Source organism: Geotrypetes seraphini, chromosome 5 (genome assembly GCF_902459505.1).
Source record: "Geotrypetes seraphini chromosome 5, aGeoSer1.1, whole genome shotgun sequence".
In the NCBI taxonomy this organism is placed as follows: domain Eukaryota; kingdom Metazoa; phylum Chordata; class Amphibia; order Gymnophiona; family Dermophiidae; genus Geotrypetes; species Geotrypetes seraphini.
The window spans coordinates 126,654,256-126,675,467 of record NC_047088.1 but is presented as its reverse complement, the minus strand read 5'-3'; the positions used below and the strand labels follow the sequence as shown (position 1 = coordinate 126,675,467).

At 45.9% G+C, this 21,212-nt stretch overlaps 1 protein-coding gene across 1 annotated transcript in view; it reads right to left on the bottom strand.

Moving 5' to 3' along the window:
• LOC117360389 (TRAF3-interacting protein 1-like) overlaps positions 1–21,212 on the bottom strand; it is a gene marked incomplete at its 3' end in the record, with an annotated part of 741,717 nt that overhangs the window by 402,936 nt on the left and 317,569 nt on the right. The window contains exon 6 of the mRNA XM_033944098.1: positions 12,825–12,902. Within this exon, the coding sequence (XP_033799989.1) occupies positions 12,825–12,902 (78 nt within the window). The remainder of the gene's footprint in view (positions 1–12,824; positions 12,903–21,212) is intronic.

The window sequence follows — 21,212 nt, the reverse complement described above, 5'->3', positions numbered from 1 at the left end:
CAGAAGAGGATGTGTCGACGGTGGACGGTAAGATGATTGGGATTTACGATCAAGGTGCGGATCAAGAACCAAATTCCAGTCAACGCCCACAATAATATAGTCTGTAGAAAGGGAAGCCATCTCTCTAGATCAGTGGTTCCCAACCCTGTCCTGGAGGAACACCAGGCCAATTGGGTTTTCAGGCTAGCCCTAATGAATATGCATGAAGCAAATTTGCATGCATATGCAAATCTCTCTCATGCATATTCATTAGGGCTAGCCTGAAAACCCGATTGGCCTGGTGTTCCTCCAGGACAGGGTTGGGAATCACTGCTCTAGATATCTCATGAAAGAACTTCGGATCTGAAGTATTAGGTCCATATACCGAGAGAAATGTATACCTACTGGAGGCTATGTCAAGGGTGACTGAAACCCATCGGCCCCTAGAGTCGTGGGAGGAACCAACTATAGCATATTGAAGGCGTTTAGACAGTAAAATAGAAACCCCACCCTTAGTGGAATCTGCTGGTAAGAAAAAACAATGTGAGACCCAATCCCTCTTTAGTTTGGCAGATTCAGTAACATTCAACTTGGTTTCTTGCAAAGAAACTACCTGTGCGGAATGGTGCTTACAGAACAGTAGCATTTTCTTTCTTTTGATAGGATGGTTTAAACCTCTAATATTTAAAGATAACACTTTACATATCCCCAACATAAGAAGATAACATCAAGATCAGGATAAGGAACAGTACTGCACCAGTGCAAATATCCCCATGCCATGCAAGAGTCCTATGTGACACACGCTGCCTTGGACAAATACAAAAAAACCCATACATACACACAGTCACACTACCCCCCTTCCCTCCCACATGCACAGCAATGCCCCCCCACCCACAAGGCAAAGGCCTTGTAACCATCCCGCCCAAAAGGCGACCCAAAGGCCTATGGAGGGGAAGAGAGACTCTCAGCAGGAAGGCTAAAAGTCAGCAGCCTCCCCTCCATCAGCCCCTTGGCACATCAAATTGTCATAATACAGAAAGTTATATCATAAGAACCAATCACTCAGAACAGTATAAAGACCAAAACAACAATTGCTGACCGATTGTAAAACCATCCCCGAACCATTCAGGGAGAGAAAGCAGAGAAAAAACACAACCAGAAAGCTGGAGCAGTGACAATAGGACAGTCAAGTATCCATGCGATGCAGATCTTCCTGTTCTTTTAGAAAGCGATCAACTTCGTCAGGGTCAGTGTATGTTTTGGTTCTATTTTGGTAGGTGATCTTGAATCGAGCCGGTGATAGGAAGCCATAACGCGCTTCAATAGCCCTCAGACGAGGACGCATGGCCAGAAACTTGCGACGCTTTTCAGCAGTAGCTTTCGTGAAATCAGCTGATATATAAATGGTTTGTCCTTGCCATTCAATTTTGTGCATGGTCTTTATTTTTTCCAAAATTAGGGCAACATGAGGAAAGTGCAGAATTTTCATGACCACCGGTCTCGCCCGCTGAGAGCTGGTCGGGGCCTTAGTCGGCACCCGGTGGGGCCTTAGTCGGCACCCGGTGGGCCCTTTCAATTTCCAGAGTTCTGTCAAATGTTAGAGATAGGACCCTGGGTAACCAATCTTCAAAGAACTTGCAGGGATCAGATCTCTCGGACCCCTCATGTAGGCCGTTCAAGCGCAGATTGCGACGACGCCCACGATTGCCCAGATCTTCAAGCTGCATCTCCAACGCATGCAGAGCTTTGCGGTCCATTTTTTGATTCGTATCGAGTTCAGCAATACGTGAGTACTTCCGATCCAGCACTTGCATTTTCGCGTCCATGGTCGAGATTTTTTCGGTGAGATTCATAATTTCGTGTTTAATGTCCTTAATATCATCTTTGCTTTCGGACATCATGTTTGAAATAAATTGTAGTTGTTCCGATATCGTGGCCTCCGAGTCACCACGTGGTCTGCTCACTTCCCCCTTAGTTGGCGTCGGGGAATCCTGTTTCGAACGTTTGGCGCTGGAGCTGCCAGCAAAGGCAGCCTCAATCTTACCCTGCTTGGGTTGAGGCATCTATGCAGCAAAAAATATCTCGATGGCAGAGCGGATAAGTGAGTGAAAAGTTCAAAACAACGGGGCTGTGGACGGAAGCTCGCGACCTAAGCTTCCATAGCGATCAGGCTCTCTAGCCCCCCCCCCCCCCCCCCCCCCCGATTATGTATTGTTTTATGTGATTTTCCTTTTTTCCTTTGAATTATTGGATATTGTAATGTATTCAAAATTATAAATTTAAAAAAACAAAACAAAACTATGTTAGTTAAGACCTCGGCGCTGGCCCGTTCCCCGATTGTGGTGGCAGCAGCCTGTTCCCCGATTGCGGTGGTGGCAGCCTATTCCCAAATGGTGGTGGCTTGGGGGAGGGCAGGGAGAAGTAAAGAAAGAAAGGGATGCAGGGAGACAGAAAGAAAGAAGGGAAATGGGACACAGACAGAAAGGGGCACGGAGAGAGAACGATAGAAAGAAAGGGCGGGCATGGAGAAAGAAAAAAAGAAAGAAAAGGGGCACGGAGAGAGAGAGAAAGACAGACATATAGAAAGAATGGGGGCATGGATAGAGAGAGAAAGAAAGAAGGGGGCAAGGTGAAAGAAATAAAAAGTTGCGGGAGGGAAGGAGACAGATGCCAGAACAGGGGAAAGGAAGGAAGGAGGGAGGGAGAGAAAGGAAAGAAAAAGATGTCAAACCATGGAAATAGGGACAGAAGAAGAGAGAGATAGAAGGGAAGGTAAGACATGGAAACGTAGATTTTGAAAAGAAAGCAGAAAAATTGAATTTTAAGTTAATGCCAAAGATGGATGCAAGGCAGAAAGTGAAGACGGAGAGAAAACCAGTCAAAGGACAAGAAGACCCTGGAAACATAGTTAAATGCACAGAAAAAGTCACCAGACAACAAAGGTAGGGAAAATGATTTTATTTTCAATATAGTGATTGAAATGTCAGTTTTGAGAAAGGAAAGATATTAAACTTTAAATGTGAGGGCTGCAGAAAAAATAGGGTACTTGGAGGGCCGCAGAAAAAATAGTTAATGACAATTTTGCATAAGGTAAAACTCTTTATAGTTTATAAATCTTTCCTTTAACTGTTAAAGGAAAAATTAATAAACTATAAAGAGTTTTACCTCATGCAAAGTTGTCATTTCTTTAATAAGACATTAACTTTTTTTTTTCTGCGGCCCTCCAAGTACCTACAAATCCAAAATGTGGCCCCACTACGGGTTTGAGTTTGAGACCACTGCCCTAGCCTAAAGCCTCCAACTCAATTAATTCTAACTCAGTTATCTTCTTGGTTGTGCTGACTTGACTGGGCAACAATTGGGCAACTAACTATATGCATTTAAGATTATTAATAATTTTGCATGTTTATCTCAGTTTGCCTATGGTTTTCCTGCCCTAATTTTTTATGGTGTTTTTTCTTTTATTGTATTATTTTTAAATTGTACACCTCACAGACCTGCTTGCCACTAAATGCAGTATAAAAAGTTTTACTAAAAATATATGCATACTTCTCTGCATAAAATACTGTTCTACATGCTCAATTTGCTTTTAACATTAACCCCCTCTTCTACGAAACTGCGATAGGTTCTAGCACAGCAAGCTGCGCTGAATGTCCCGCGCTGCTCCCAATGCTCATAGGAACTCAATGAGCGTCGGTAGCAGCACGGGCCATTCAGCGCGGCTCTCTGCCCTAAAAACTGCAAGCACGGTTTCATAGAAGAGGGGGTAAGTCTATGGGTAAGGAGGGTGTGGGCATTTTATAAACCTTTCAAGCATATAAAATCAGCTTTTATGCATGTAAAAAGGCTTTTATAAAATTCCACAGGGCATACGTGGTATGTTCTGAAGTGGAGATTGGGCAGTGTGAATGGCATAAATGACCGGTAGACATGTGCTACATACATACATGCGCCACCTACTTGGGAGCAGGGATATATGTATGCATTCTAACCATGATTTATGCTCTCTCAGCCTAGTTGGCCTGTATAAAATTATATCCACAGGGGGGGTCAACATGATGCTGCCTACCTAGACAGATGTGTGTGAGGAGAGCTCCCACCCCATCTCGCTAAAATCAGCGCAATTTACCTGCTCATCTTTCAGGGACCTTTCCTGCTTACTTATTGGGGACAAGCTTCTGTTTCCATCGGGTGCTTTTGGACTCGGGATTCAGTGCTGGGCATGCCTATAAAGTCGGTGCGAAGCTCCAAGGAAAAACCTCCGTCCACCCCCTCTAACATGGCAGCAGAGCAAGCCACCTTTACGATCCCGGCTGGGGACTGGATTACCGACATCACTAAGTCTGTGTCGGCAGCTCTGGAAGACAGACTGAATAAAATCCAGTCTGCCATGGATGAAATGCACAAAAAATTTGACTCTCACAGCAGGTGCCTGACCGAGGTCGAGCAGCAAGTGTCCGATCAGGAGGACACGTGCACGGGCCTCACCACGCAGCTGGCTGAGCTGCGGAAATAGTCCCAGGAGTTAGCTCACAAGTTGGAGGAGAATGAGAACCGAAGCCGACGCAATAATCTGCGGCTGGTCGGACTTCTGTAATCGATCACCGACCTGGCTCTGTACATCTTCAGTAAATGGCTGCCGAACAAACTGGGCCTTGATGCTGGCTCGACGCGATTTGAGTGTGAGCGGGCTCATCACATTGGTTCACGCACATAAGGTGAGGGGAGACCGTGCACGGCTATTGCCCGCTACGCCAACTGACACGAAAAAGAGCTGCTCCGAAAAGCGATCCAAAAGGCGGGGGCCCTAGAATACAAGGCTCTAAGGTGCTGGCATTCAACGATTACTCGGTCCGGGTGGCAGCCCAAAGAAAAGTGATGTCGCCGTACTGCACGGATCTGCACAACCGGGAGATCAAGTTTACCCTAGTGTTCCAGGCCAAGTTGAGGGTCTGGCATGATGGTAAAACTTTCAACATGGCCACGGTAGAGGAGGCTCGGGCTTTTCTGGCGAAGCTTCCTGCTTAATCCCGCTCATTTGGACCAGTGAAGCCTTTCTTTTCTCTAATGGGCCTGCTTGACTCCTCAGTGGGGATTGGAGACTTGACTGTCCCACCAGGATATCTGGAGGCTCTTCTTGCCTGCATTTGCATGGGGACCTGCATTCTCCGAGGTCTGCCGGTGTGAACTGTAGTGAGTTTTCGCTATTTTCCAGTCTGCGGGACCTTTCGTGGCTGAGAGAGCTTTTAGAGAGTGCCTGGGGGACGTTTTGCCAGCTGGGGTCCTCGGCCCCTGGTCCCTACCAGGACCCATACTGCAGATGGACCGGACTTCCTCAATTGTTTTGTCCTGTTGAACTTTGGAGTTCTGGGGATGTAGAATGGGAGGTTATCTGGGAGGGGGGGTCTATGGGTAGGTTGAGAGGTCTGTTTATGGGATTGCATGTTGGTGGGGTACGCATGCTTGGGAGAGAGGGGGACTGGGGAGGGGAGTTGGGGGGTTTGGGTGGTGTGGAGTATGTGTGGGTGTTGGTGTCTGTTGGGGGAGCTTGTGGAGATGGGGTAGGGTGGGGGTACCATTGGCCCAGCGGGTGGCGTGCATTCATGACATAGGGGCGGCAGAGTCTAGCTGGGAGGCTCTGCTTCCACTACACAGATTTCTCACTGTATGTCTTGTGTTTCGGATGTCTGATGATCATGGTTTATTTCCAGTTGCCTGCGTGGTTGGGAAGGGCCTTCTTTTTACCCTACTGTACTGTGCCGTCAGTTTCTCTACCCTCTCCCGGTATGTCTGATTTGAAGCTGGTCACCTTTAATGTGGATGGCATTCAATCTCCCATTAAGAAAGCTCGGATATTGACCTGTTTGCGGAGAATGGGGGCAGATCTGGCCTATTTGCAGGAGACCCATATTACTCAGCCTGAACATGCTAAGCTGAAGAGGACTTGGGTCGGGGAAGTCTACTCCTCCACCTTCAGTGGGCGGCAGCGGGGAGTGGCAATTTTGCTGCACAAACGTTTGCCTTTCACTTTACATAAACAAATATCAGACAGGGAGGGAAGGTACATCATTGTATTGGGGGAGGTTTGGGGCGTGAAGTTGCTACTCTGTAATCTGTATGCCCCGAATGTTTACAGTCATAAGTTTTCTCCTCAGCCCTTTCTCTAGTGTCGAGTTATCCTAAGTATCATGTACTCATGGGGGGTGATCTAAATATCACGGCGGCTCCCGGTGTGGACTGCAGGCCTCCAAGAGCCAGTATGAAGGATCATGATGGATGATGGAGACAGAAAGGGAGTGATAAAGAAGGAAAAAGAGGTAGGTGATAGGTTAAACAAGTTCTTCTCATCAGTCTTCACAAACGAGGACACATCCAGTGTACCGGAACCCGAAGAGATCTTCAATGGAGACAAAGAAGAAAAACTGTCGACAATCTTATTCAACATCTTCATAAGGGACTTGGCTGAGGGGCTTCAGGGTAAATTAACGTTATTCGCCGATGACGCCAAATTATGCAATATAGTAGACAAGAACACAACAGGACCTGACATCAAATCCAAGACCGATAGTATGGCACATGACCTCCTCCTACTGGAGAATTGGTCCAGGACCTGGCAACTAAATTTCAACGCCAAAAAATGAAAGGTCATGCATCTTGGCAACAAAAATCCATGTAAGACTTACAGTCTTAATGGTGAGATCCTAGAGAGAACTGTAGCGGAACATGACTTAAGGGTAATCATCAGTGAGGACATGAAGACTGCAACTCAAGTGGAGAAAGCTTCATCTAAGGCCAGACAAATCATGGGTTGCATATGCAGGAGTTTCATTAGCCGTAAGCCCGAAGTCATAATGCCATTGTATAGGTCCATGGTGAGACCCCATCTGGAATATTGTGTGCAGTTCTGGAGACCACATTACCGCAAAGATGTGCTGAGACTTGAGTCGGTCCAGCGAATGGCCACACGGATGGTAACAGGGCTCAGGGAGCTCCCGTATGAGGAACGGCTGAATAAATTGCAGCTCTACTCCCTAGAGGAACACAGGGAGAGAGAGGGCATGATCGAAACATTCAAATACCTCACGTGCCGTATCGAGGTAGGGGAGGATATCTTCTTCTTCAAGGAACCCACGTCAACACGAGGGCATCCGTGGAAAATCAGGGGAGGGACATTGCATGGCGACACCAGGAAGTACTTCTTCACCGAGAGGGTGGTGGATCGATGGAATAGTCTTCTGATACAGGTAATTGAGGCCAGCAGTGTGCCTGATTTTAAAGCTAAATGGGATCGAAAGGTGGGATCTAGGGGAGGGTCATTGGTGGGGGCAGACTTGATGGGCCTTGGCCCTTATCTGCCGTCACTTTCTATGTTTCTAATAGATATAAGCCATGAGGATGTCCTCCAACATATAGATAGATTGAAAAGTGACAAATCACCAGGCCCGGACGGAATCCACCCAAGGGTACTAAAAGAACGTAAGAAATGAAATAGCGGAAATACTCCAACGAGTTTGCAACCTATCCTTGAAAACTGGCAAGATCCCGAAGGACTGGAAGATAGCAAATGTTACACCTATCTTTAAAAAGGGATCGAGAGGAGATCCGGGAAACTACAGGCCAGTAAATTTGACATTGGTTCCGGGCAAAATGGCAGAAGCACTGATAAAGGACAGCATCTGTGAGCACATTGAAAAAAATGGACTAATGAAACCGAGCCAACATGGCTTCTGCAAAGGAAGATCGTGCAAAACAAACTTACTGCACTTACTGCACTTCTTTGAGGGGGTAAACAGCTAGTTGGACAAAGGGGAACCCATAGACATCATTTATCTCGACTTCCAAAAGGCCTTTGACAAGATACCCCATGAGCGGCTACTTAGGAAGCTGTGGAACCACGGAATGGAAGGGGACGTACATAGATGGGTATCATAGATGGGTACATAGTAGTGAAGGGCCACTACTCGGACTGGAGGAGGGTCACAAGCGGAGTTCCGCAGGGGTCAGTACTCGGACCACTGCTGTTCAATGTATTTATTAATGACCTAGAAACGGGGACGAAGTGTGAAGTTATAAAATTTACGGATGACACTAAACTCTGTAGCAGGGTTAGAACTGTGGAAGAATGTGAGGACCTACAAAGGGACCTGAACAAACTGGAGGAGTGGGCGAATAAATGGCAGATGAACGTCAATGTAGGGAAATGCAAGGTCATGCATATAGGGAAAAAGAAACCAATGTTCAGCTACCAAATAGGGGGATTAGTACTAGAGGGAAGTAACCTTGAAAAAGACTTGGGTGTGCTGGTGGACACAACAATGAAGTCAACGGCACAATGTGCAGCAGCCTCAAAGAAAGCAAACAGAATGTTGGGTATTAAAACCAGAACAAATGAAGTCATCATGCCGTTGTATCGCACGATGGTGCGACCGCATCTGGAATACTGTGTCCAATATTGGTCGCCGTACCTAAAGAAGGACATGGAGATACCTGAGAGGGTTCATAGAAGAGCGACAAGAATGATAAAAGGTATGGAAAATCTTTCATACGCAGAGAGGCTAGAAAGGCTGGGGCTCTTCACCCTGGAGAAGCGGAGACTCAGAGGAGACATGATAGAGACTTACAAGATCATGAAGGGCATAGAGAAGATGGAAAGGGACAGATTCTTCAGCCTATTGGGAACTACAAGAACAAGGGGGCACTCAGAGAAATTGAAAGGGGACAGGTTTAGAACCAATGCTAGGAAGTTTTTCTTCACTCAGAGGGTGGTGGACACCTGGAATGCGCTTCCGGAGGATGTGATAGGACAGAGCACATTAAGGGGATTCAAAGAGGGATTGGACAAGTTCCTGAAAGATACGGGGATTGAGGGATATAGATAGAGATAGAGATAGGATCATGAAAGGGTATAAATAGAAGAAAAATGGGGATTGAAAGGTTTTAGACAAAGGATCACTTACAGTCATGGACCTGAGGGGCCGCCGCGGGAGCGGACTGCTGGGCGCGATGGACCCCTGGTCTGACCTAGCGGAGGCAACGTCTTATGTTCTTATGTCTTATAACCGGGGGTGGGATTCCTGATGCAGCACCTTGGCCTTGGCCTGGTGGCCAGTGTGGAGGGCACTGCATCCTTTTGACTCTGAATTCACTTTCTATTCCCATGTTCACAAAGGGTGCTCCCAGTTAGACTATATTCTTCTTGATCAACATCTGTTCTCTCAGGCTACTAGATCGGAGATCATTGAGGCCACGGTCTCTGATCGCATGACTGTGGAGCTTGCCTTGACCTTCTTTTTTACCTGCAAAGCCTCCTCCTGGAAGCTGTCTCCGCACTTGTATAATGATCCTGAGTTTCGGACCTTTCTCAAGGCGCACTGGATAGATTATCAGATAATGAATGCTACCCTGAATGCTGGTGTCTTTCTGGTACGCGTCTACGGCGGTTATGAAGGGGCATGTAATTGCCTACACAGCCATCAAATGGCGGGAATGGGAGAGGGAGCTTCTGCTGCTCACCCAGAAATTGCATGCATTTTGGCGGGCAAACATAGCTACCTTGTCCGAATCGGATCACCTGGAGTATAGGGGACTTAGGGAGCAGATCAAGGCCCTGCTTCATAAGCGCGCGGAACAGTCCCTTTACTTCCAGCATTACCACCTTTACTGTTGGAGGGGTTAAGGCGGGGAAGCTTCTGGCTAATCTGGTCTACCCGCATAAAAAAATGCCAAATCATTACAGCTATCCGGGATTCCAGGGGGAATCGGCACATTGGGGAACAGCAGATAGCGGACTAGTTTGTTCAGTACTATACCACCCTCTAAGGGCATAGTCCTTTGGATAGAGCAGCCTTGGCTGCTTTCTTTCAGGACCTTCCTTTGCCACAATTGGCTGATGACCAGGCTGCCACTCTGAGTGCACCGGTTTCTGCAGAGGAGCTGTTGATATCCATCAAATCGCTTAAGTTAACGAAAGCACCTGGACCCGATGGCTTTGGTCCAGAATTCTACCGGATCCTCCTGGACCTCTTGGCAAATCCCCTTAGTGAGATGTACAATGCTGTGTCGGCGGAAGGAGGGGCGTTTCCGGATAACATAGCCCATGTGGTCTTGATTCCCAAGCCCGGCAAGGACCTGGATCTGGTGGGATCCTTCCAACCCATCTCACTCCTGGACCAGGATATTAAAATCCTGGCCATGACCATGGCACGGCAGTTGAACTGTTTTCTCCCAAGATCTTATCCATCTCGATCAGGTTGGCTTTGTGATGGGACGTTACGCCTCTATGAATCTGATGAAAGTCTTGGGAGCTATTCATGCTCGGATCGGCCAGGGTAGTCAGGAGGCTGTGGTGGACCTGGACATGGAGATAGCCTTCGATAGTATCTCCTGGGACTATCTCTTTTGGGTGTTGCAGTGAGGTGGCTTTCAGGGGGCTTTTCTGGCTTGGGTGACGGCTCTGTATACTAATCCCCGAGTGCGCCTTTTAATAAATGGGGGTCTTACGGTTGACTACGTGAGGTACACAGCAGGGATGCCCTTTGTCTCCCCTTCTCTTTCTTCTGGCTATTGAACCCCTGGCGGTCAAGATCCGGCAGGCTGCGGACATATGGGGGATTTAGGTGTGGGGCCAGGAGTGTAAAATCAGTCTCTTTGCTGATGACATCTTGCTTTACCTGGACCAGGTTGTTCCACACTTGCATCTCGCCTTGGATGTGATCAAAGCCTTTGGAGCTTTGTCTGGCTTACAAGTCAATTGTAGTAAATCAGAACTTTTGTTGTTGTCAGGCGGTCCCCCAGAGCCCTGGCACGCTCTCCTACCCATCCCCCTAATGTCCAAACCTATGCGCTATTTGGGTATCTACCTGAGCACCGATCTAGCTACTCTTTACAATGCTAATGTTCAGCTCCCTCTTGAGACCATCGGGAAACTGTGTCAGGCATGGCAGGAACTGCCACTGGGCCTGTTTGGGAGGGTGGCCCTTGGCTTCAGCAGCAGGACAAGCTTTCTTTTAAATCTGTTTTTTCCCGCTTTATCTGGAGACATTGGGCGCGCTTAAATTGACTTTGGGCAGTCTTAATGTTCCGGACATTCGGTTGTATAATGTGGCTGCGCTACAACATTGGATCTTTGAGGGGTACGCTGGGTGTGCCTGCTACTCTCCTCTGGGCTGGATGGATGGCTGGTGTCACCCGTTTCAAATTTATGAACTTACTTTACTTCCAGTCGGATCCGGTATGTCAGTACCAGCCTTGTTTTCAATTTCTCTGGCCATTTCGGATGGCCTGGCAGTGGTTGCGGAGACATGGTTTGAGCCCGCAGACATCTCCATTTATGAGGTTTGAGGGCAATTCCCAGTTTGCACCAGGATGGGGTTGGTCAATATTCCGCGATTGGACGGCCAGGGGATGTGTATCTATGACACAATTGTTAGACTTGTCTCCTGAGGGTTTCCCCTCTTTTTAGCAGGTCCGGGATAAGTGGGGCTTTCCTTCTCACTATTTGTTTTTTTACTTTCAACTTCAGCATTACTGTGATGTTGAAGGTAGGGACAATTCGGGGGCCTGGGCTAAGGGGCGGTTGGATGCAGTTCTCTCGGCCACACCGGTGCAAGTCAATACTCTCTCCCACTGGTACAGACTGTTGAAATCCTGTTTCTTTGTCCGTGCTAGTGCCTTTGTGGTCTGCATGGGAAAGGAACTTGTGACAGTCTTTCTGAATCGCAATTTCTAGCATGTTTCCAGACCCTGTACTCCTTTAATAAATCCACTGATTTTCAAGAGCTTCAGTACAAGTTTCTCCACAGAGCTTACTTTACCGCACTAAGAGGGACACGTTTGGGACTCTGGGATAGTGATCTCTGTGTTAAATGCTGTGTTAAATGCAAGAGTCAGGCTGGCACTTATGTCCACTCCTTACTAGAGTGCTCCAAACTGACTATATGGAAAGAGGTCCTTCCCCTTTTGGAGAGAGTTTGCATCGACCAGTTGAGTGGGATTATGGGACCTTTTTGCTGGGCTTGTAGGCCACACTTCGGAATCAGGGCTTCACACTTCCCCAATGCCATTTCTTTTACACTGTTCTCCTTTTAGTTAAGAAACTGATTTTGACTTATTGGATATCAGCAGACATGCCACCAGTGTCTCAGTGGAGGTGTAGACTTCGGGAGTTAGCTCAGTTTGAGATTCGGTCCTATGCTAGTTCTCCGCACAAGGTCCAACAGCATTGTTACCCTGTGGGAGAGCTTGCGAGATCTAGTGTCTTCTTGAGAGACTGGGGAGGGGGGGGGGCGATGGTTCTTTAATCTCTGGTTTGATGGCTACTTGTCCCAGGTGGGGGCATGCAGGGTTCTTGGTACCTAGGGGGCGAGGGAGGGGAGGTGGGTTTGAGGGGTGTGCTGGTGTGTGCGTTTGGATGTTTGGAGTGGGTGCGTTTGTGTGACTGGTGGCGACTGGTGTGGGTGGCTGTCCTGGGTGTTCCCTATTTCAACACAAAAGGGTGGAAGGCCACTGTACTGGTTGGTTTGATACATGCCTCTCTCTGTTCTGATATATGCTGAGCTCTACCTTTGGGTTTCTGGCTGGGTTCGGCTGGTGGGATTGCTGCCTTTGTTGTTTCTTACTGCTATTTGGACTTTTATGCATTTTAAACTGCTGAGTTTGTATTTTGTCTAGTTGTGACCTTTCTCACTTACAATAAACATATATTTAAAAAAAAATTATATCCACAGAAGACAACTGATGAACATACTGTATATAAAAGGTGTGCCATCATTATAACCCTTGGTTTTATTACTTTAGAAGGCTATACAGTATAAAAAGGCATTAAGATTAAGCTTTATGGTACATACCTCCTTATCCAAATCTACCTTACTGTCTTTCAAAGATTCAGATGATTTTCTGACAGATATCTCTTCAACTCCTTTGAGCTATAAGAGAGAAATATATACTGTATATTTTACATATGTGACTGTTTAAATGTTCTCAAATATCTTAATACAGGAGAAGCAAAACAACTTATGTTTCCAATATTCCAGTATAGAAATATGGAAAGCAAAGTGAAATACAGGTATACTGCAGGCCTGGTTTACAGTCACAGTCAATAGTGTTCAATAATACTTATTCTGAATGATCACTTAGTAGTCAAGAGGACATTTTAGAACAGCTGCACAGTATGCAAACAGTAGACATCTAATATAATAAAGCCCTAAGCGCGCATGCGCACTCCCACCTGCGTGCTCCCGTGTTCCGTGCGCTGTAGGGTACCACAGGTAGGAGTGCGCATGTGCGAGAATCCCCCCGAGGCGGCTGTCGGCAGCTGCAGGCCGTGGCGGAAGATGCTCTTCGCGTGGCCTTGGCTTAAAGAGAGAAGCTGCGATTAGCTCGAGCCAACAAATGCCAACTGCCCGGAGGGGAGGGATGCAGGGCCACGCCCCCAGCCGAACCTCCTGTCTCCTTCGCCCAAGATTCCGTCCCAGCGGCCAAGCCCGAGAGCACGTCCAGCTTTTCCTGGTAACCCTAGCCAAATAGACTAAGCTCTAGGGGGGAGGGGCAAAGTCCCATGCAAGGAAAAGCAGAATTGGCATTAGCATAAATCCAGGATCGGACTCAAATCAGCTTCCTAGAACGGGCATAAATGTCCTCATGGTTTTGGAACCTCTCATGTAGATTAATGAGGTGGTAGAGTACTTTATAATATGTAAGGAGGTTTGTAAATTTACCAAGTTAGAAATTTGTGCTATGCTAGGTTTTGAAATAAGTTCATATCATTATATCTTAGGTGAAGGGTATATCATACCATGTTGGTGGTTTTCAGTTATCCCAAGTCCACATTCTGTCCACATTGATTAATCTAATATATAAAGCCCTAAGCGCGCATGCGCACTCCTACCTGCGTGCTCCCGTTTTCCGTGCGCTGTAGAGCACCACAGGTAGGAGTGCGCATGTGCGAGAATCCCCCAAGGCGGATGTCGGCGGCTGAAGGCCGTGATGGCTGTAGGCGGCTGCAGGCTGCGGCGGAAGATGGCTGAAGCCTGGCTGGAGGAGGACGAGGAGGAGCTGCGAAAGAGGTGAAACAGGGTCAGAGAGAGAGATGATAGAGGGTGTGAAAGGGGGAAAGGGAGAGATGGAAATGGTAGGACCACTGCTGCTTTGGAGCACTGAGGGAGGAAAGGTTAGTACGTCAGGACTGCTGCTGCTGCCTGTCAGGAGGGCCAAAAGGGTACAAAGGAAATGGTGAAAGGTGAGGTGGTGGGACTGGGATCAGTGGGAGGCAGGGTCCGGGCATAGGTGGGGCTATTCTAGCAACCATTACTGTAACGAATGTAACAGGCTAAAACACTAGTCCACAATACTTCTTTCCGATTCCGCAGACAGAACTTTCCAGTCCGCATCCGGCAGGTTGAAATCTCCCTACAGCAGCACCTCCTCTTTTTATCCAAACTTTTGGATATCCACAATCAGATCTTTATTAATTTGCTGCAATTGAGTCATAGATAGAAGTTTTATCTTCTCAGAGCAATCCATATCACTTCTTCCTCTCCCCAGGTCCCTTGCATTTCAGGGTAAAGCTTGAAAAAGAAAAAGCATAGGGGGTAATACATTCATTTTGAGCACAGAAATTTTTCCCCACCAAGATAACCATAAGGAACACCATTTATTTAAATCTCGTCTAATATTACTCCATAAGACGTTATAATTGCTAGAATACAAATTTGAAGGATGTCTAGTACTTTGAACTCCCAGATATCTTATTTGAATAGGGGCCCATTTAAATGGAAAATTTATACGAATTTCTTCTTCTTCAGAAGGAGAAGTTGTAATTCCTAAAATTTCCGATTTATTATTTAATTTTGAACCCTGCTACATTGCCATAAAGTTGTAATTCTGACAAAATCTCTGATAGGGTCCGCTGGGGTTGATGGACATAAAATAAAATGTCATTGGTAAAAAGTGCCAGTTCATGATGTAAAGAGCTAAACTGAAATTCCTGTATTTCTGAAATACAGTGGTGCCTCACACAACGAACTTAATTCGTTCCAGGAGCAAGTTTGTTATGCGAAAAGTTCGTTATGTGAAACGCGTTAAGCGCAGTGACTAACGACTGCCTGCAGTGCCTGCGCGGAAGGATACAATACATTGGCAGCGATCGTGGAAGCTCGGGCGACTTCGTTGTGTGAAACGAAGTTCGTTGTATGAATCATGAAATGAAGTTCGTTGTGTGCAGCGTTCGCTGTGCGAGGCGTTCTTTATGCGAGGCACCACTGTAATTCTTATACACTGAGCAAAAGGCTCTATTGATATAGCAAAAAGAAGAGGTGAGAGGCGACAGTCCTGTCTAGTTCCTCTCTGAATTTCAAAAGGGACAGAATATCCACGATTCACCTTAACCCATCCTACCAGGTTTTCAAACAGTTTACGAATCCACGTAGAGTCCTGTCCCAGCTCTCACTTTCTGTAACTGCCAGTTACTGGGCAGACTTGTACGGTCTGTGTCTGTGTATGGCCGTTTGGAGGAGGTTGGGCAGGGGAGGGCTTCAATGGCTGGGAGGGTGTAGATGGGCTGGAGTAAGTCTTAACAGAGATTTCGGCAGTTGGAACCCAAGCACAGTACCGGGTAAAGCTTTGGATTCTCGCCCAGAAATAGCTAAGAAGAAAAATAAAAATAAAAATAATAATTTAAATTGAATCAGATTGGGCAGACTGGATGGACCATTCGGGTCTTTATCTGCCGTCATCTACTATGTTACTATGTATGTTACTATGCTGCCATAGAAAACCCCAGCAGACCCAGGTCTGTCAAATGCCTTCTCTGCATCAGTTGATAGAAGCAGAAAAAAAACATTTGTTTTATGAGCTCTCCCCCATTATATAACATTTAGTGTCCTAGAGATATTGTCCCCAACTTAGCGTTTTAAAACAAAACCAGATTGATTAATATGCATCAGGTAGGGTAGAGCTATGGAAAGTCTGTCAGTTATCAATTTAGCTATAAGCTTTACATCTACTGTACATTCAAAATGGAAATAGGGTGATATGAAGAACATGAGGCAGGATCTTTTCCAGCTTTCAACAATACGGTATTCCCTGCTTCCCTCAAGGAGTTTCCCCACCAATAGTTCATTACCTGCCCGTACCAGTAATGGGCCCACCATATTACAAAAAAAATTATAAAAACAGGGATAAAATCCGTCAAGACTAGGGGAACTGTCTAATCTTATGGTTTTAATAGCTTTCAAAATTTCCTGTGTCGTTATAGGAAGGTCCAATTTAATAATGTTTTCATTTGAAAGCTCAGGCAGTTGAACTCAATCTAAATATGCTGTTATCTGTTCCTGCCCCGATTCAGATTCAATATATAAAGTTCTTATAAAAGACCAAAAAAATCTCAAATCTTCTCATCTTCATAAACCAATTCATCCTTATGTCCTTTAATTTCTATATAATCTGTGTCTCTTTCCTCCTTGCTAAGATAGCTCCAACTTATTGTTATATTCAAACAAATACTCCCTAGCTTATGATCTTTGATAATTTAGCTGGGCCAATTGTAGGGCATTTAATTCTGCTCGGCCTTGTCTTTAATTGTTGTCATGTGGATTTGGAGGGACATCGTTTGTGTTATCGTTCTAAGCTCAAAAGCTATCTATCAAAATCAAATGGGCATCATCTCTTTTGCGTTTCTTCCTAGCTCCTCATTTGATAAAATAATAATAATAATAACAACTTTATTCTTCTATACCGCCATAGTCGGATGACTTCTAGGCGGTTCACACCGAAGAGGTTCACCAATCAGTGAATTACAGAATGCAAATAATGAAAGTACAACATATTACAGAAGAAATAGACAGAAGAAAAATATAAATTTAGTGTGGCTTCTTATTTGTCCCCTCAATGTCCACTTTTAAGGCATCAGAAACTTCCCCATTATCATTATCCTCTAAATATCTTACCAAAACATCTTTCAGATCACCACATATAATTTGATCCCCTAAAAAGTAATCACTTAGCCTCCAAAAACGAGTTGGTGGTAAATTATTATGGAATTCTATTGATATCCATATAGGGGAATGATCAGATATTTGTATGGAGGCTATAAAAGTATTTTTAAATGAACCCCAAGATTACCTAGAGCAGTGTTCTTCAACCTTTTTACACCCGTGGACCGGCAGAAATAAAATAATTATTTTGTGGACCGGCAAACTACTAAGACCGAAATAATAAACACATTTTCGCCCCGTCTCCGCAAGCTCGGTCCCCACAAACCATCTGATCCCATCTGCACAAGCCTCAGTTATGATTTTATATTGAACGTATTTTATTAAAGTATAAAAAGAAACAATATTCTGTACAATTGTCATTTTATAAATATAAATATTCAGAGCAAGGACCAACAAAACCCCTGTCTTCCCTCCCTTTCACATATATCCCCTCTACTATCAAGAAAACTGAACAAGCCAAATTATCACAGAATGCTACACAGAAATATCATGCTAACAGAATACTGCAGTCACACATGATAGGAATAATGTTAGGCTTTGCAGTCCCCAGGTATGTCTCTAGCAGGATATATATTTCAAATCTGATATATTGTAATGACAAAATAGAAATAAAATGATTTTTTTCTACCTTTTGTGGTCTCTGCTTTCATCTTCTTTCCACTCTTCCTTCCAGCGTCTGCCCATTCCATCCACAGTCTGGCTTCTTCCCCTTCCATATCTATCTGACTTCTTTCTATGCCCCTCTCCCCTTTCCATCCAGCCTGTGCCTCCTCTCTCCTTTTTACATCATTCATTCCAGCTTCACTGCTTTCTTCATTTTTATCTCTCCTACACCAGATCTAGCATCTTTATCCCTCTCTCATTTCTCTGCTGACCCCCTTTCCAGCATCAATCTCTCTCTACTTTTTCATTCCTGTCTCTCCCCTTTCCCTCCTCTAATCTCCCTGCCAGCTGTTTCCTTCCTTTTTTCCTTCTCCCTTCCCTCCTCCCCCTATCCAACAGTAGCTCTCTTCCCATCCCTTTCCCTCTTCCCCTCCCAGCAGCATCTCTCTTTCTACCTCCCTCCAGGTGCAGTAGCAGCTCTCCCTTTATCCATCAGCTTCCCAGCCTCCAACAGTGGCTTCCTCTCCTTCCAGCAGCTCTCAGTACTTGCCTGCAGCAGTGATTTCCTTAGGCAGCCTTGGGTCCGTTGCCGCCTCTGAGGAAAGGGGAAGTTGCCAAAGTGAATCACTGCCCTAGTAAGTACAGAGCTGCTAGGAGAGGAGACAGCCACTGTTGAAGGCTCCCCATGATCTTACTCCTGCTGTGCCCTGCACATTCGCGAATCCCCTCAAGCCAGCAAAAACAGCTTTGCACCGCAGGCCCTGCCGCACAAGACATAAGATACATAAGATACATAAGCAATGCCTCTGCCGGGTCAGACCTGAGGTCCATCGTGCCCAGCAGTCCGCTCACGCGGCGGCCCAACAGGTCCAGGACCTGCATAATAATCCTCTATCTATACCCCTCTATCCCCTTTTCCAACAGGAAATTGTCCAATCCTTTCTTAAACCCCAGTACTGTACTCTGCCCTATTACATCCTCTGGAAGCGCATTCCAAGTCTCCACCACCCGCTGAGTAAAGAAAAACTTCCTAGCATTTGTTTTGAATCTATCCCCTTCCAATTTTTCCGAATGCCCTCTTATTCTTTTATGTTTTGAAAGTTTGAAGAATCTGTCTCTCTCCACTCTCTCTATGCCCTTCATGATCTTGTAGGTCTCTATCATGTCTCCTCTGAGTCTCCGCTTTTCCAGGGAGAAGAGCTCCAGCTTCTCCAGTCTTTCTGTGTATGAAAGGTTTTCCATGCCCTTAATCATTCGTGTCGCTCTCCTCTGGACCCTCTCAAGTATTGCCATATCCTTCTTAAGGTGCGGTGACCAATACTGAACACAGTACTCCAGGTGCGGGCGCACCATTGCCCGATACAACGGCATGATGACTTCTTTTGTTCTGGTCGTAATACCATTTTTAATAATACCCAACATTCTGTTTGCCTTCTTCGCGGCTGCTGCGCATTGCGCCGTTGACTTCATTGTTGTATCCACCAGTACACCCAAATCTCTTTCAAGGTTACTTCCCTCTAATACTAATCCCCCCATTTGGTAGCTGAACATCGGGTTCTTTCTCCCTATATGCATGATCTTGCATTTCCCTACATTGAATTTCATCTGCCATTTATTCGCCCACTCCTCCAGTTTGCTTAGGTCCCTTTGTAGGTCCTCACACTTTTCCGTAGTTCTGACCCTTCTACAGAGTTTAGTGTCATCCGCAAATTTTATAACTTCACATTTCGTCCCCGTTTCCAGGTCATTAATAAATACATTGAACAGCAGCGGTCCAAGTACAGACCCCTGCGGAACTCCGCTCGTGACTTTCCTCCAGCCCGAGTAGTGACCCTTCACTCCAACCCTCTGTCTCCTGCCTGCCAACCAGTGTTTGACCCATCTGTGTACGTCCCCTTCCACCCCGTGGTTCCACAGCTTCCTAAGTAACCGCTCATGGGGTACCTTGTCGAGCCGGAGGCCCCTACCCGCCGCATCCTGCAAGTGGGCAGACTCTCAGCACAAACGCTGCTGATGGCCCCAATCCACACGCTGACCTCCCCGCGCACGCTGACCATCTCCTCTCTGCCTGCACTTTCCCTGCGGCCCTCTTCGGCGACTCGGCAGGGGCAGCGATCAAGACAGGCTGCCAACGTCAGGACCTTCCCTCTCTGAGTCCTGCCTATTTTGTTTCAACTTCCTGTTTCCGCATAGGCGAGACTCACAGAGGGAATGCCCGACGTCGGCAGCCTGTCTTGATCGCCCGAGGCTGGGAGGAACAGAAGATTTCCGAACACCACCGGGGCAGGAAATTTAACAGCGTCCATCTCGCCGGTCCTATGCGGACCGGCAGGAATTTTCTGCGAACCAGCGGTTAAAGAACTGTGACCTAGAGCACCACAATTGGTCTATCCGAGTATAAGTCTGTTTTGCATGTGAATAAAATGTATAATCTCGGCATAAAGGATGATGTAAACACCAGACATACATTAATTCAAAATCATTGACCAATTTCAGTAAAGCTCTTCTATTTGCCTGACTATATTCTCCCCTCCCCCCTTTTGAATGATCCCAGTTGGGATCTGGGATAACATTAAAGTCACCCCCCAAAAATACCGGCCCCTTAACAAATGTACTTAATGACTCAGAAAGAGATTTTTAAAAATTTGCCTTGATGTATATTTGGGGTATACCTGTAGATATTAATTAGTTACCTTTTGACCTTTTAATTGAGCCTGTATAGGTATGAGTGATGCACAAATAGAAGATTAGATTAATTTCCCTTTAATTGTTAAGGCTCTGTTGATCTTTATAAGTATCTTCCAAAATAAAGGGACAAGATGAGCGAATAAGAATAGCTACGTCTCTCACCCATCACTTTCCTTCTGGGCCATGGAACCCCAAAACTGAATAATATTTAAATTGAAGCAAATGGGGCTCCCTGTAATTCAAATGAGTCTCTTGTAATAAGACTGTAAAGGCTTTAGCTCATTAATAACAATGCTACGATTACCCTTGTCACTTAGACCATTAACATTCCAAGATTCCAGTAACATAGCTGGTGTTGTCATCAATCAGATTTTACTAGAAAAAACATGATCAATTCCCTGTCCTTCCCCCTGCCTATCCACCCTTCTCCCCTCTCCTCCACTTGCTGACTTACCCCCCTCGCTGCCAGAAGAATCCCACAGAGGAAAATATATCCCATCAAGAGAACAAACCACCACTCACACAAACTCTGACCCCCCTCAATCATCCACCATATTCACTCAGCACCATTCAAAGAAAGACAATAATAAAACAATGATAATTAAGTCATATTCATGTGGCAGACTCATCTCTTTGGTTCTGATGTTGGGCCTTGGCGTCCCCAACTTTACGCCATTACACATCTGTATTTTGGATTGTTGTAAGAGGCTTGTGGGTCTGGGTCTCCTCTTTGGGCAGATCTTTACAGCCTAGATATTTTAAGACCCTCCATGCCTCAATACATGACTGTGCTTGCTTCGTACTGTCTGCAAGCGTTATCAATATCCCAAATGGAAATAAAGCACAGTTACTTACCGTAACAGGTGTTATCCAGGGACAGCAGGCAGCTATTCTCAACATGTGGGTCACGTCATCCATAGAGCCCAGATGCGGACAGCTTCACAAACAGAC